Source organism: Lissotriton helveticus, chromosome 2_1 (genome assembly GCF_964261635.1).
Source record: "Lissotriton helveticus chromosome 2_1, aLisHel1.1, whole genome shotgun sequence".
Classification (NCBI taxonomy): domain Eukaryota; kingdom Metazoa; phylum Chordata; class Amphibia; order Caudata; family Salamandridae; genus Lissotriton; species Lissotriton helveticus.
This window is the reverse complement of record NC_136059.1, coordinates 459,340,587-459,358,436: the sequence shown is the minus strand read 5'-3', so window position 1 is coordinate 459,358,436 and position 17,850 is coordinate 459,340,587. Positions and strand designations below refer to the sequence as shown.

At 45.3% G+C, this 17,850-nt stretch overlaps 1 protein-coding gene across 2 annotated transcripts in view; it reads right to left on the bottom strand.

The window, feature by feature from the left end:
- IL31RA (interleukin 31 receptor A) overlaps nt 1-17,850 on the bottom strand; it is a 1,277,572-nt gene that overhangs the window by 283,647 nt on the left and 976,075 nt on the right. For both annotated transcript variants that reach the window (XM_078675103.1, XM_078675104.1), the window contains exons 10-11: nt 5,386-5,568; nt 4,714-4,815 (exon numbers count right to left, since the gene is read on the bottom strand). In XM_078675103.1, the coding sequence (XP_078531229.1) occupies nt 4,714-4,815; nt 5,386-5,568 (285 nt within the window). The remainder of the gene's footprint in view (nt 1-4,713; nt 4,816-5,385; nt 5,569-17,850) is intronic.

Sequence of the window (17,850 nt, the reverse complement as noted above, 5' to 3'; positions counted from 1 at the left end):
CTATGTGGGAAGGGTATGCCCAGACATGAGTCCCGTGCTCACTAAGCCACTGGAGTCAAGCTATCCTGGCTGAAGACGGCTATTAGCCAGAAACTGGTCCTAGGATGCTTTATTCTAGTCAGGGAAGACATGGCGTGGCAGTTCGGGCTGGACTGTTCCCATGAGGCACAGGGTCGACTGATTTGCATATGGCCATGTCTGAACTGGGGTGGCTTGGTGAGCAAAATAACGATGGATTAAACCCAGATCTGTGACTGGGGGTGAATGTTTTGCCATTGTGCAACATTCTGTCCATCATCTTGTGTATTTTGCTGTTCACCCTATGTGGGAAGGGTATGCCCAGACGTGGGTCTCGTGCTCACTAAGCAACTGGAGTCAAGCTATCCTGGCTGAAGACGGCTGATAGCCAGAAACCGGTCCTAGGATGCTTGATTCTGGTCCAGGGAAGACATGGCTTGGCAGTTCGGGCTGGACTGTTCCCATGAGGCACATGAGGCACGGGGTCAAGACTTATTTGCATATGGCCATGTCTGAACTGGGATGGCATGATGAGCAAAATAACGATGGATTAAACCCAGATCTGTGACTGGGGGTGAATGTTTTGCCATTGTGCAAAATTCCGTCCATCATCTTGTGTGTTTAACTACTTTGTTTAACCTGGCATTTTAATGACACGTTAGTTTTGCACACCTGCACCTTTACAGCAAAAACCATAGCCCATCTGGCATCGTATATATACCCGCCTCAGTCCAGCACATAAGCACTTTAATTACCTATAGCTATCTATTTAGGTGAACTCCAGCCGCCTGTATGGCAATCTTGCACTTTACACTAGTAGGGAAAATACCAGTCCCTGATCAGCCACTTTGTATCCATTTAAAATCTTTATTTGGCACCTCTACTAAAATACTTAAGAAGGAAAGTTGAAGAAAGTGAAGGACTAGTGACACGAAGATCAGTGGCCGTACTGTATGATCTTGATTATGGTTTTAATTGACTAATAAACAATTGTATTGTTGTTGTTCATTTAGTTTTAAGTCCCTAGTAAAGTGGTACTGCATGTACTCAGGGCCTGTAAATTGAATGCTACTAGTGGGTTTGCATCACTAATTGTGCCATCCATTAAGATAGCACTTTAAAACATCTCAGGCCTGCCATTAGAGTCTGTGGTGCAGTTTCAATCTGTCAATTTGATCTTTCAAAATAAACCTTTGCCAGGTCCAAACCTTCCTTTTTAATACATATGTCACCCCTAAGGTAGTTTCCAAATAGTCCATAGGGCAGGGTGCACTGTGTTTAAAATGGAGACATGTGTTTTAAAGTTTTACATGTCCTGGTAGTAAAAAACTCCTAAATTCGTTTTTCACTTCTGTACTGCCTACCTTCCCCATAGTATAACATTACGTTACCTTTTTACATTTATTAAGTGCTAATGTTTGATTGGGAACAGGTAGGAATGAAATTGTAATTTAAAATCCAATTTTGTGGCAATGTTAGATTTTAAGTCACAATTCTGAAAATGCCACTTTGCGAAAGTTGCCATTTTCTTGTCCTATCCATTTACTGCATGCTGCGAGAGTCTTGTGTCACATGACTGTGAATAGCTTAGCTTTTGGGCTTTGTGTATTCCCTTACACAGTGAGACAAAAGAGGATATGGTGATGGCAAAAAGGGCCATTCTGCATGAATTGCAGAGGGCAGAGCTATTCCCTGCCCCAATTACTTTTCTTCTGTATGGGCCCACAGCTGGTGACCAGCAGAACTCAGACCAACATCCACACCGACAGACCAAGCACGCAACCTGGCTATCATTCTCGACAGCCAACTAACCATGAAACGACAAGTCAATGCGGTTGCCTCCGCCTGCATCCTTCGCATCCTCTGCAGAATTTTCAGATGGATCCAATCAACACCAGGAAGACCGTCACGCAGGCCCTCGACCCAAGTCGCCTTGACTACGGTAATGCCCTCTATACTGGAATCACCACCAGGCACCTGAGAAAACCACAGAACATAGAGAATACCACAGTCAGACTCATCCTGGACCTCACCAAATGGACCCCCAACCTCAAAAACCTCCACTGGCTCCCCATCCAGAAGAGATGCCAGTTCAAGATCTTCATGCATTCTTACAAAGCCCTACATGACCAAAGACCGTCCTACATCAACCATTGACTGAATTTCCACCTCACCCTAGCACAAACCCCTGCATCCGCCGCAGCCATAGCAGGGGTTGCTCCTTCTCCTACATCTTCGCCAAGTCCTGGAATTACCTACCCCTCCACCTCCGATCAGCACTCTACCTGGTGGACATCAGAAAGAAACTCAAGACCTGGCTTTTTGGTGGAGACACTGCACCCTCAGCACCTAGATACCCCTAGGGGTGACAGTTCTGCCATATACAAATGCTGATTGATTGATTGATTGATTGACATTTCAAATGAATGTCTCCAGCACATACAGAAAGGAACCTGGAACTAGTCTTTTTTCATCGCAGACTTCTTGAAACCTTGACAGGTGAAGGGAAAAAATTCCAGACCAGATGTGAAGGTAGCCTAGAAGACTCCCCTACTTCACAGGCTGGCACCAGGTATAAATATTGAACCCTTAGAGCAACTCTACAAAACACTCCTGGACCTATGGAGATTAAGAAGAAGGACTGCCTTATTCCCCAGAGGACAACCCTGCTGCTTGGGGCCTGCCTTGCTTCTCAGAGGATTGTCCTACTGCTATCAGAGGACTGCCTTGCTGCTTGAGGCCTGCCTTGTTCTCCAGAGGAATGCCCTGCTGCTGGAGACCTGTATTGCTTTCTGAGAAGGAATATTGGACGGTATCCCTTTATCCCAGGCTAGCCTGAGTGACTCCAAGGGTCAGTTGGCTGACCTCCTGTTCTGAACTACCGGGACACAACAAACTCCAGAGGCCTCCTTGCAACTGCCCAGCTAACCTGCTTCCCGAACCTGCTGATGCACTGCTGGCCTCTACTGTAGTGAGTTCCTGATCCCCAAGAGGAACCTCCCAACGTCCTGGACCCTTGTTGGCTGGCATCAGAGAGAACTCTTCCAGATTTAACTGAAGATTCCAACAAATCCAGCACAAATTGACGTGAAGTCCTGCAAAGCCATGCCGCGCAGCTGAACGATACCGGTCAAAGCAAAGCCCTGAAAAGACTAGCAGCACAGCTACAAATTTCATTGGAACCAAGGCCAAGTGATGAAAAGCCCCAGAAAGCCTCTTAGCACAGTTAAAAGCCTCATCAGTAACAACGTGAAGTCTACCAAAGTAACACAGGGCACACCTCGTACCAAGGACAGAAGGTACAATTCTCAGCGGGCCAAACTTGGTCCTATACCTGGCTTGCACTCCATCACAGTAGGTCGGAATTTGTGACTTTGTCCTGATTCAGCGCAACCAGATACCCACATTTGGCACGTCCTGGACCCTTGTTCGCTGGCATCAGAGAGAACTCTTCCAGGTTTAACTGAAAGTTCCAACAAATCCAGCACAAAGCGACGTGAAGGCCTGCAAAGCCTTGCCGAATGATGCCGGGCAAAGCAAATCCCTGAAAAGACTAGCAGCACAGCTACAAATTTCATTGGAACCAAGGCCAAGTGATGAAAAGCCCCAGAAAGCCTCTTAGCACAGTTAAAAGCCTCATCAGTAACAACGTGAAGTCTACCAAAGTAACACAGGGCACACCTCGTACCAAGGACAGAAGGTACAATTCTCAGCGGGCCAAACTTGGTCCTATACCTGGCTTGCACTCCATCACAGTAGGTCGGAATTTGTGACTTTGTCCTGATTCAGCGCAACCAGATACCCACATTTGGCACGTCCTGGACCCTTGTTCGCTGGCATCAGAGAGAACTCTTCCAGGTTTAACTGAAAGTTCCAACAAATCCAGCACAAAGCGACGTGAAGGCCTGCAAAGCCTTGCCGAATGATGCCGGGCAAAGCAAATCCCTGAAAAGACTAGCAGCACAGCTACAAATTTCATTGGAACCAAGGCCGAGTGATGATAAGCCCGAGAAAGCCTTTTAGGAAATGTTAAAAGTCTCATCAGTAACAACGTGAAGTCTACCACAGTAACACAGGGCACACCTTGTACCAAGGACAGAAGGTACAATTCTCAGCAGGCCAAACTTGGTCCTATACCCGGCCTGCACTCCATCACAGTAAGTATGAATTTTTGACTTTGACCTGGTTCAGCGCAACCAGATACCCACATTTGGCACTTTGTCCTTTTTGGTGCTATATTTACCTAAATCTTTTAAATTATATACCTCTTGTTCTACTGATTGGATTTTTTGCATTTTGGTATTAATTTACTTATTAAAATGTAATTTATTTTCCTAAATTGCATAATACTAAGTTAAGTCTGACTGCTTTAGTGCCAAGCTACTAGGGGGTTAAACACATGTTAATTTATTCGTTTTGTGGTTCACCCGGACAAGCATTTTGGTTGTTGCTTGATTAGGATATTCTATTCACTCCCTTCAATCAATAACCCCATTTCTTACAATTGCCATTTTGCATAGTTGTACACAAGTAAATATGCAATTATAGCACGACAAGTTTTGGAATATACATGACTGGCAGAGGGTCTCCCCTGCTTTCAGATCAAATAAATGCACTTTTTTATGACTCCGTGAAGTTTTTTAATGGCTGAGTACGCACAATACAAACCAATTGAAAATAAAAATAAATACATACGGCCTTCCACAAGATAGACTTGTATGGAATAAGGATCTCCCACTTGGTTTTCAAAGAGAGGAAACACAGAAATATTGTAGCATTTCAAAGGTTCGAATATACCTGCGAAAGAAGGATTGCAATATTGAATTACTGAACATATCACACCACAACATTATTAGTGTGGACTATACATGGGGATCATTAGAGCTATGTCCCAGACCTTAACAATTTAGTGTTAAACAGGTGATGGGAGGGGGAACCACAGCTCAAATAAGAACTAGCTCGCTGTCTAATTTTACCACTTCGATTCCCCTCGTTAGTGCAGTCACTTTAGAAAAGCACTTTACTTGAAAAACAGCGCTCCCTTTTAGTGATTAGTTAGTGCACACACAAGAGTAACTGGTGTTTTTGAGACTCTCCACTGGCGTACATACAACTGGTGAAAAGATATCAGGTTCTGCCACAGTAGGAGGAACTGAAGTTCCAATACCATCAGTTGCTCTTTATCAACAAGTAACGATGTCTCTATGGACCACTTCTACAAATAATGATTCACAATCATTTATAATCCTTTCAAGAACAGGTAAGGGAGAACATCATTTTACAACGTGCTTATCAATAGTGAACTCCACACGGATGGTCGAGCTATGCATAATGCATCACTTAAAAAGATGCCAGTTGTTGCGGTACCTTCTTGAAATGTCCATTCTGTGGAATTTGAAAGGCGCTGCCATGAGCGGTCACACGCGTCTGTGTCTGAATCCACACACCACTCTAGCACATAGCCATCCACCGCCACCGTGGAGGGCTTCCAGCTCACCACCAGTTGTTCGTTGCGAATGAATGTCTCCACATCTTCAAGCATCTGGTTACCTGCAAAAAGAACCAATTTTACCAAAACCTGCATTTGTTAAGAGTGCTGATAAGCTTAACACCACGTGCACATGAACCCATTTCTTTTTAATGTATTGCCTGCTGTAAATGTAGATGACATTTGCAAACAACCATTGGCAACGCGATAGGTCTGGCATATTACTGAGTGTGCATGGATTCTTCCATGTAGGCACTCAGTCACCCATCCTTGCACTCATGAATCTATTCATCAACACACTGACTGATTCTTGCACTTACTCGGTTACAACACGACACACAAAAACTCACCAATAAATGGAGAGTAACTTCCAGAATAATAAGGACATTATTGAAGATGTGCCTATTTTTTCAGTCATTTAGCTATTTAATGGTAGGAATAATGGTAAGAATGTAATGGCTAAGAAATGTAGAGGCATATTTATCAAAGTTTTGCATCGCCCTTATGCCACGCAAGGAGGATGCTAAACCGATGAGATTTACCATGCCACACAAAGACACCTGACATGGCCCTGAGTGGCTTTGTAAATCTGGAGTAACACAAGGCAGCGCAGGTCACTGTCTTGCGTTACTCTGCATTCATTCATGTATACAGAGGCATTCCCAGATTTACCAACACTGGTAGACCTAGGAATGGATGTCCTTCCCATTAGAGGTGCAACAAGGAGAAATATATGTATTTCTCCTTGTTGGTTCCTCTTTCGAAGTGTTCCGCATTCTGCAGCCCACGTAGGAATAAGAATATACCTCTAAGGCTTGTTTTTGTGCAGGAAGGTGCCCCACGGCGCAAGGGTGCCTGCGCTGGTGCCAGGCTACTGATTGTGCACCTGCGCAGGCAGGGGACTGGAATGCGCCATATCTTGATACCCCTCTGGGTGATTAGCGAGCTCTACAAATATTGATTGATTGATTGGTAGATGTGGTACATTCCTGTGCTCTCCCTTTCCTGCAGCGCAGCAAGGTGTCTTCCTGCGCTGCGCGGAGTGAAAGAATGATATATATGGACTGTAATGTCATTACTCCTTCTGTGTTTTATATTCATTTGTGCTGGGGTGCCCTTCAGGCCACTATCAGCTGGGGAAATAAATTAAAGGCAGAACTATAAGCTCTGTTGCATCTTTGTGAGTGGCAGTAGTGTGCTTCAGGCAGTGTGTGGCTGCTAGTCGGTGTGTCCCCTCAGTCTTTATATTCACAGCAAATATGACAAGATAAACCCAAAATGTGAGGTATCTTTATTGCTCATTTACCTTCTGAACTCCTGCTTGGTTATTTATGGGGGTGCTGCGCTCCCAACCCCCAACCCCCTCCACCTCCGCACCGTTACTTCCAGCGCCTCTGATCGGCTTAATCGATAATCCTTAACAGAACGATCAATACCGCAAGTGCAGCATCAGAAATACCTTGTATGCCTTATAAAACGTGCACATGTGAACATTTGGAGAAGTCCAGGAAATCCTGGAAGCTGTGAGAAACAATAGACGAATGGAAAATGGCTTCCAAATGAATCTTTATATGAATAACAATTAACAATGAATATCACACAATACACTTGAGTTATAATCAATTAGGCACCTATAGCATACAATGTACAAAAATACAAATATGTTATTTTCCTGTATATTGTAAAGCCATTTATAAATTCCTGCAATAAGACAATATGAGACAACAAGTCGAAACACATAAGCGAATAAACAACATAAAATAAATATTAAGAAAACATACAGCACATAAGATTGAGTATCATGTAATGGCTGCTATCTAAACATACGTAGCCTTCTCCATCTAGGCAATAGTTTAAACTGGGAGAGCTACAATATTTTTGGAAATTAATAGTAAAACAAGAGTCAATGTTTTGGTCGCAATTCGCCAAATGTGCATGCTATCTTCATCAGGAGAAGATGGCATTCTTACATAACCTAGTCACAAAGCTACCAGCAAAAAAAAAAATTTAACTAATTTATCGAGGCAACGACCAAATAACATGAACAATTCATTTGAAAACAGCATCCTATAAAAGTCAAAATAACTTAAGGTATAGCACAAGTTTGCTGTTACATCACAAACATTGTGCTAAGAAAAGGCCTTTCAAAAGTGACACCCAGCATTTATACCAAGCAATTATCCCCCTGTAGCGCAACATCAAAACAAATGACCGAAGGACACAAAATGAAAACAGTCCCTCACCAAACAGAGTGTAACAGAAATGTACCCTAACGTGTGCTTAATTACACAATACTATTGCACTTAAGCAAAGGTCAAAGAATTTAGAAGAAACCACTGTGCTCAATTGAGTATAACCATGCAGTGCACTATTTCGCCTCAAAAGGACTTTCCATGAGTGGTACATGGTGATTCCCATGCTACCACCCAGGGGTTTTGACTCAAACCCCTATCTACCTACGCTGGTAGATCAGGATTTGCCCCAAAACCGTACCCCTCCTCAAGGCAGGAGGAACTGGGGAGCAGGTTTCAAAACTCTCCACAAGTTACCATCTTTGCACATATGCAGCACAGTATACCACACATACAAAGTGGGAAAACTATTGAAACATAGTGGGCCCGATTCACAGAACTAACTTAAGACAAAATCCTAAACTTACTACTATTTTGGTATTCACAGAAGGCACTTACTCATTTTGGTATTCACAGAATGCACTTACTCATTTCGCCATTCACAGACGTTAGGAGTCCTAACTTTAGGACTCTTAAATGCCTTCTGTGAATACCGAAAGTCTTAAAGTTAGGATTTTTCTCAATTTAGTAGTAGTAAAGTTTGGACTCCTAACTTTTGGACTCCTAAATGCCTTCTGTGAATACCGAAAGTCTTAAAGTTAGGATTTTTCTCAATTTAGTAGTAGTAAAGTTTGGACTCCTAACTTTTGGACTCCTAAATGCCTTCTGTGAATACCGAAAGTCTTACAATGTTTTTTTTTCTCAGTTTAGTAGTAGTAAAGTTAGGACTCCTTACTTTAGAACTCCTAAATGCCTGCTGTGAATACTGAAAGTCTTAAAATTAGGATTTTTCTCAATTTAGTAGTAGTAAAGTTAGGACTCCTAACTTTCGGACTCCTAAATGCCTTCTGTGAATACCAAAAGTCTTAAAATTTGGATTTTTCTCAACTTTACTACTACTAAACTGAGAAAAATCCTAATTTAAATACTTTCGGTATTCATAGAAGGCATTTAGGAGTCCTAAAGTTAGGAGTCCTAACTTTACTACTACTAAATTGACAAAAATCCTAATTTATTTTAAGACTTTCTGTTTTCACAGAATGCATTTAGGAGTCCTAAAGTTAGGAGTCCTAACTTTACTACTACTAAACTAAGAAAAAACCCAATTTTAAGACTTTCGGTATTCACAGAAGACATTTAAGAGTCCTAAAGTTAGGACTCCTAACTTCTGTGAATACCGAAATGAGTAAGTGCCTTCTGTGAATACCAAAATGAGTAAGTGCCTCTGTGAATACCAAAATGGTAGTAAGTTTAGGATTTTGTCTTAAGTTAGTTCTGTGAATTGGGCCCAGTGTTCCCCTCCAGTACAAAACCTATGTTTGATAAAAACGGACACACCCTTGCACTATGATGCAAGGGTCTGTGCATTGGCGGCGGCGCATGATGGCAGAACGTGTGCAAGTGCAAGGAGAGAAGTTCACAGCATCATATCTTAGTAGATATGATACTGTTCTGCTCTTTCCCTTTCACACAGCGCAGCAACTAAAGCTGTTTGAAAAGTTAGTAAATCTTCTGTCTAGTGTGAGAGTGCATTCTTCAATCAGCCTGTCACTTTATATATCAAAGATACTAAATTCTCCCTGTAAGAACCAATCACAGAGTGCAACCAAACTATGTGTAAAAATCTAGCCAATCCCTCTCCGCATCTAAGGCACACATTATTTTTTGCTTGTTGCTTTTGTCATGCAAACCCGGTGCAAAGAGTTAATAAATCTGAGCCTTAGATTTCAAGCCTGGGTAGGTGCACGATGATCCACTGTCAAGTACCAATATCGTGTGAACCCTGCCTCGCCAGAGACAGAAGTACGCCAAGACCCTCAAACTCAGATGGTTGGACAAGAAATCCCAAGCTAGTCTTTCTTGCATAAATCATAAAATGCATTTTCGGAAAACTAAAACGAGCACAATCTTCATCAAATGATAATGAGCTATATCACACGAGTTTTCCATATCTAGATTAGCCTATCTTCACCCATCTCATCACCACATCCCTTTCCTTCAGTATACCAAATAGGGTGGCAAGAGTGGCAAGGGAGAGGTGTGGCGCAGTGGCCAGAGCAACTGACTCCAGAGCGCGGGGCTCACGGTTCGAACCCCGGCGTCAGGGGCAGCTCAGCTCAGCTCAGAATCATGTGACTCTGGGCAATAGCTCACTTAATGTCCCCGATTGCCCACAGTGCCTTGAAACCTTAAGGGGTGATATGTTCGCGCTTTACAGGTTGGAATTATTATTATTATTATTATATTCGGGCATGGTATGAATAGTGCCTCTTCCGATTACTCTATACATATATAGTCCCCATATTCCTCAGCAAAGGCATACCAAATACTGTATAATCGACCAAACTGTCTTGGGGGATTTAAAAAAGGTACTGGATTGCCATCAGTACCAGCTATCAGTGGTTTCTCACAGCCCCTTTCATTCTCCAGAGAATTTGCAAGATGTTTCAACATTTCAAGACCCACCCTCGGTTGAGATCCATCACACATGAAAGAGAAATAATAGACTATACAGCAACTTAACCCTTTGCTGGTAAGGTTCATAATGCCCTGTAGCACATATAGGCAACATGAGAGCATCGTATTTTGGCCAAGCCACAAGTCATTGTCAGTGGCAGGGGTGACAATACAAACATACAGCCCTTCAGACACGCACTCATCCAATATGCAAGGCCAACATATACCAACATAGTTGGGTTACTCAGATGCCTAAATGCTTGGATTCATTGGCTTGGAGTGAGTCAAAGATAATGCACACTGCACGATCGCACCCATAGGACAAAGTTGAGACTTGTGCAAGTTAGTGGACAAATTAGACAGGCTACCAAACACCTCCAGATTGTACAGGAAATACACCAGAGCACGCTCAGGGCTCCTTAAGCAGACACAAGTGCCATCTGTGTAGAGGGGAATCATGAGAGTAGTATCACCAACCCTCACTCTCCATTCACTCATGTTCATCCTGAGATTCAGCTTGTGATTCCTTCAACGAACCAAACAATATCGGTGGCAATGGTACCTCCGTCTTGTGCCTTTCCAGAGGAAACATGCCTCCAATATTAACCTGCCCATTTTAACCCTCACCCTTGAGATGCACAGTGGAGTCTGGCCCACCCAGACTCAGATTGAGTGGTACCCCCTTTGGGTGGTCCCTCTATAGAGATCACACTCTCAATATTATCTTCCCCATTTTAACACTCACCCTCAGAATGCACAGTGACGTCTAATGGGAATTGGTATGACTTATGAGGAGTTTTGTATCTATAATTACCACACACAAGGAACTGAGGGGCTTATCATCAAGGGCCGTTGTTAAAATTATCGCCGCTTTTGCGTCCGTTTTTGGACAAAAAGCGGTGATAATTTTATCGCCCTATCAGCATGGACACGCTAACGCGTGAATCCATGCTTTAGCTCCCATTTTCTTTTCGCCTCGCCAATGAGACGCGAGGTAGGCGTTCTCCTGTGAAATACAGCGAAAATAATCGCTAACGAAGGATCTACCTAACAACAAGGGAATCGCTAACTGGCCTAGCGACATTAAAAGTAGCGCTAACCGACTATATCGCCTGCTAATTTTTTGACTTAGCCATGTTTAACATGGGAGGTGGATCGTCCACATCTCCCTTTCGCCAATGTTTTCACTATTGCTGTTTTTTTATCGCAGGTAATCCTGCGATATTGCCCCTTATCGCCGCTATTGCTGGGATTTCTTTTGCCTCAGCGATGCGCTTTGCTGATAGTGCGCTTGCTGGGCGATAGAATCCGGCGATAGGCGGCGTTCATTTTGTGCACGCTAAACACGGCCAGGAATAATTTTCGCTGGCCGTTGATGATATGCCCCTGAATGCTTTATATTCAGTGTGGTCCTTGCTCAGTTTGGGGACAACAGAAATAAGTGCCTTCCACACTGCCTAGCAGTACACCCACCTCAACTGCCTCCCCATATATAGTTAAAGTAGTTGATCAACAAGCATGCTGGAGTTACGTCAGCAGAACTCCGCAGAGAGTCCATCAATGGGCAGGGCTTAACGACATGGCACATTACTAATGGAATCGAAGAGTCCAACTTAGCTAAGCACCTGCATGAGTGTCTTTGCTGCTCAGGACAGAGGCACAAGAAGCCGCCTCCCTCAAATAACTTGGCTGGACAGCTATGAATACAACTGCTGAATAAACCACTGTAGTACACCACTGTTCTGTGTATATAAATTGCAGCCATGAGCTTCAACTACATGAATAAGGTTATGTAAGGAGCTCTCAAACTTTAATACCAGCATTATTACCTTCCCTGTATAACCTCTGTCTGCCTGTCTGTGGGATGTGTGGGTAAACTTGTCAAGGGTGTTATATGCTTCCCCCAAAGTTTATTTCAATTCAGCTATATCCTAATGGTGCTGCTCCAGTTGTCCTATTTTGTCTACTATATGGACAATATTCTTGCTCATCAGTACTCTTACTTTGTAGATGTTCCCAATGCAAACTTCCTTCATCACCCTCTTATGGACCAGACACTCATGTACTTGCGATTCTGCTGATCCCATATTAGTAGTTCAACTGATGTATTGGCTCAGATGCAATCTCAATTATATATTTAAATTTGCACTGCAAGGTTATTTATTTGCCTCATACCATCATGAGCACCGTTCATATATTAACTTTTTTAATTCAGAGTTGTAGACCTAAACCTGTACCTAAAAAACAAAACTAAAAATCCCAACATGCAAAATGTTGAGGCCATACACATTCCGGGGGTGATTTGGCAGACATGACCTACAGGATCTCAACGTGGTGGATGAGGTCATCCATCGGTGTGCTGGGTCCGTCCTACTATGGCCTTGCAATCCTGGCCAAGTACAGCCCTCTATGCGTTTGACTTTCAGGGTAGTGAGGGTGAGCAGTCACATGCTCTCAGTTAGGTAGTGTGGGATCCGTGACCTCATAATTCAACAATCCACCAAACACAATGAATTCAAATTTGAGAAAGTACTTTTTAATCACACAGCAGTAGTAAATACTGCACAGTTCAATCCAGTGATCCTGGAGACATTTGTCCCCTTTGGCCGATGGGTTCCCTTATGTTACTCCAGGTTAGTTGCCCCTCGAATACTTAGAGCAGAAGCATGAATCAGGCTCAGGTGCAGGAATGGCACAGTGAACAAACTCCAGACAGCCACGCAGCACACATGGACGCCATCCGCAACCACCACCACCTCATCATGGCAGCCAAGAGGACCTCCTTCAAAAATCGCCTCAACAACAATGCACACAATAGCAAGGAGCTCTTCAACGTCATGAAGGAACTCTCCAACCCCAGCTCCAACACCAACAACATTCCGCCATGGCAAGCCCTGTGCGACTCTCTCGCCACCTTCTTCCACCACAAGATAGCAGACATCCACAACAGCTTTAACACCCAGACAGCCCCAACAGACAGCAACACAACAGACCCTCCGCACACCATCAACCACGACCCCCTGCTAGCCTGGGCCAGCGTGAGCGTCGATGACACCGTCAGACCCATTCCCGCATCACGTCTTCAACAAAGCAAGCAGCTCCATCACACCCCACCTGCACAACATCATCAATCTTTCCCTCAAGACCGCGACCTTCCCAGAGAGCTAGAAACACGCCAAGATCAACGCCCTACTCAAAAAACCTAAGAACTTTCGGCCCATCTTTCTGCTCCCCTTCCCGACCAAGGTCATCGAGAAAATCAACAACCGACAGCTAACCCGATACCTCGAAGAAAACAGAATCCTTGATCCTTCCCAGTCCGGGTTTCGCAGCAACCACAGCACCAAGACTGCCCTCATCGCCGCCACCGGCGACATCAGGACCCTGCTGGACAGCGGTGAGACCGCAGCACTCATCCTCCTAGACCTCTCCGCCGCCTTCGACACCGTCTGCCGCCGCACTCTATGCGCACGCCTCCACACCGCAGGGATCCGAGACAAGGCTTTGGAATGGACCACTTCCTTCCTCTTCGGCAGAACCCAGAGTGTCCGCCTCCCCCATTCCGTTCCAAAGCCTCCAAGATCATCTGCGGCGTACCCCAGGGATCCTCCCTCAGCCCGATGCTGTTCAACATTTACATGGCCTCGCTCGCACACGTCGCCCGACAGCACGACCTCAACATAATCTCCTACGCCGACGACACTCAACTGATCCTCCACCTCACTAAGGACCCCATCACTGCCAAAGCCAGCCTCCACGAAGGAATGAAGGCCGTCTGGATGAAGATCAGCAATCTGAAGCTGAACTCGAACAAGACGGAGGTCCTCATCCTCGGCTCCAACCCTTCAGCCTGGGACGACTCCTGGTGGCCGACAGAACTGGGGGAAGCCCCGACACCCACCGACCACGCACGCAACCTGGGAATCATCCTCGACTCAATGCTGTCAATGACCAAGCAAGTCAACGCCGTCTCCTCCTTCTGCTTCAACACCCTCCGCATGCTCCGCAAGATCTACAGATGGATCCCGACAGATACAAGAAAGACAGTCACCCAGGCCCTCGTCAGCAGCAGACTCGACTACGGAAACGCCCTCTACGCAGGAGCCCCGACCAAGCTCTTCAAACGACTACAAGGCATCCAAAACTCCTCGGCACGACTGATCCCTGACGTACCACGACACAGCCACATCACCCCCCACTTGAGAAACCTGCACTGGCTCCCCGTCAACAAGAGGATATCCTTCAAGCTCCTTATCCACGCACACAAAGCACTCCACAAGACCGGCCCATCCTACCTCAACAGATGGCTCTCCTTCTACATCCCCAACTGCCAGCTACGCTCCGCCGACCTCTCACTCGCCCCCGTCCCACGCATCAGAAGAACAACCACGACCATCAGGAGGATACTCAAGACCTGGCTGTTCGATCAGTAGCGCCACCCCCCCCCTCCCAAGCACCTTGAGATCCTCGCGGGTATGTAATGCGCTTTACAAATGATTGATTGATTGATATAACACCCCCACAAGTCAAATGCACTCTTAGTTAATGTTTCAATTTTTTTTATCCCTGGTGGTGTGGTGGATTATGGTAAATTTCTTGATGCTCCTCCTGGAGTGTATCCAGTGGCTTCACTGTGTTGTAGTGGCCCTGACACTCAGAGTGTAGGTGCAGGCCATGCTGGGGTTCTTTGATTTGACTGCAAAGCAGGCCCTGGACCCGACAAGGGCGTGCCAGTACCAATGCAGCCCCAAGAGGACCAACATATGAGGCTGCCGCCCTGATTTGTCCAATGTCATTAACATGTCAGGTGCTGATCTGACCGGGCCAGTACAGGCAGTTGTAGCCCCGATTGGACTGATGTTGAAAACAGAGCCTCAAATCGGGCCATTACGGACAATTGCAGTCCCACTTGGGCCGAAGCCATCAACATAGCAGATGCAGCATGAACCATGTTGATATATACTACTGAAACACTTATTCGACTGATGTAGGAAAATAGCTTAAAGTGTTCCCCGCCAGCAACCTGTCTTCAAAGACTAGGGGGACTCTCTGCAGCCTAGGTCATTCCTAGCTTGTTCTCAAGTGGTTGGCTTCCTCTGGATGACATACAGTTTCCTGGACATGCTAGGCTTCTCTTCCAGGACAGTCTTTTCTCCAGGGCCTGGCAAACTTTTTTCTTCTCTCAGCAGGCAGATGTCTAGGGGCTTCAGTTATAAGGTTTTGCTGTAGAGCAGTGCAGCAGGCCTTCCAGCTGCACTGCCATACGACAAAAAAAACAGGCATACATTTTTGGCGCTGCCTCAGAGTTACGATTTCTCGTACATCTGCCATGACCCTAAAAAACCTTTCCGCAGTGCAGGGAGGATGGGTGAGTCGGTAAGGAATTTTCGGACAGATTATGTCTCTACCAGATAAGACATTACCAAACGTAAATAACTTCTGATAGAGACATCTAGCCACAGATTTCTTTTCTTAGAATAGATACCCAAGCAATACCATCCCGGTAGGAAAGACTGCGGACAGGAAGTCCTGCAGGACAGAGCGACTAAAAAGGCCATCCCTGTGGACATGACTTTCAAAGCAGTAGTACTTAGTGAACGTGTGCAGTGATGCTCATGTTGCTGCCTCACAAATGTCAAGGACGGGATCGCCGCTTGCAATTCTGTGGTCACCGCATTAGCACTGGTTACTTGGCCAGAGAGTAGCAAATGTTGATACAGAGGATGACCCACCATGAGATAGTCCTCTTTTGCACTGTAGGACCTTTCAACGTACCCCATGAAGAGTTGGTTGTCCACCTGGAACTCTCTAGTGCGGTCAAGGTATAAAAACAACGCTCTTTTTGGGTAGTCAGTGAAGTCGCTCCTTCTCTTCAGATGGGTGCAGAGGAGCATAGAAAGTGGGCAAGGTGACAGATTGACCCACATGGAATGGTGTTACCACTTTCGATAAGAAAGAGGCCCTAGTGCGAAGCACCAACTTATCAAGGAAGATGGTTATGTAAGGATGCTTGGATGAGAGAGCTTGTAATTCACTCACCCTCCTAGCAGCAGTTATTGACATTAAAAAGGCAGTTATGATGGAAAGCAGCCGGAGGGGGCAGTTGTTCAGAGGTTCAAACAGAGCACACATAAGAAAGGTGAGAACCAAATTAAGGTCCCACTCAGGTAAGATGAATGGGGCAGTTGGGAACATATGTACATGCCCCTTAAGAAATCAGTTCACAATAAGGGATTTAAATGAAGAGGGTTGATATGGCAGCCTCAAGAAGGCAGACAGAGCCAAAAGGTACCCTTTAAGAGTGCCCAGAGCAGAGCTCTGCTGGGCAAGTGTCAAAATAAAGAGAAGAGCTTGAGAGATGGTAGGCCAACATGGTCTTGTTAGAGGGACGCCTGGCTGCCAAAATCACATCACAGACTTTGGGAAGAATGTCAAATGCTGTCAACTGCTGCCGCTCAATTTCCAAGCAAGAAGACGTAGAGTTAGCAGGTTCGGGTGGAGGACCCACCCCTTCAACAAAAGATCCTCTCAAAGGGGTAGCCTGACCGGAGGATCGATGCTCAGTTGGAGAAGTTTGGGATACCAGAATCTCCATGCTTTGATTGAAGCCTGTTAGAAACGGGATTTCCAGCTGGCTGAGGCTTGCGCCAAAGCCAGGCAGAAACCACCACTCTAAGTCAGGGCAAGGGAGTTACACGCCAAGATAACCCCTGCTCACCCCCTTGGTAACGTGACACGAGCAGTAAGGCTAAAATCGGAGGCAATGTGAGTTAAGTGTTTGGGCGCGCACCCAGCAACAACACCCAAGGCCCACCACAAAGGAAACTCCACACAAGGTTATGTATAAAAATAGCCTTTGTATTACACCAAAACACATTAGATAGAAACACACACTTTACAATGTGCCAACAGGCACGGGCAGAATTTACAGGGGATTATGTATAGGACAGGGCCACAGGGACCACTGTCAGGAATATGCACTTGTAGATTTTAGAATAATAATCACTGTAGGACAAAAATGAAACATAGAGCACACAACCAGTAATTACTGGTAAGAGGTAAGTACCACCTACGCAACCCTAACCACCTTAGGAAAATATTACGGGGGGAACCAGGACCTCACTAGTAACACCAGTACTAGGAGAAAATAACCACCTAAGTATCACCATACATTTAGGGGTATAGGCATAGGAACATTACACATGATGCATCACAACATTCAGAGGTGTAGGGGAAGAAAACACATGATGCATAAAAACACATTCAGAGGTACCAGAACACTGGCTGCGCAAAACATACAACACACAGTACATTTCCTAGCACCCTAAGAAGCACATAACTCACAACAACGTCCAGGTTGCGCCACTGCGCCAAAAACCTAAACGTAGCAGCTGCCCACTACTTGCTGGGCAGCTGAGGACAGGGACAGGGACTAAACGCTGCAGCTGGCACGGAGTGCTGCGCATCTGGGGAAGGCCGAGGTAGGGATGAAGGAGTGCGTTTCACTCCTAGTCCAAAGAACAAGTCCCGTTGAAAGCAAAACCTAAATGGAGCAGCTGCCCACAAAGTGCTGGGCAGCTGGGGACAAAACTGCAT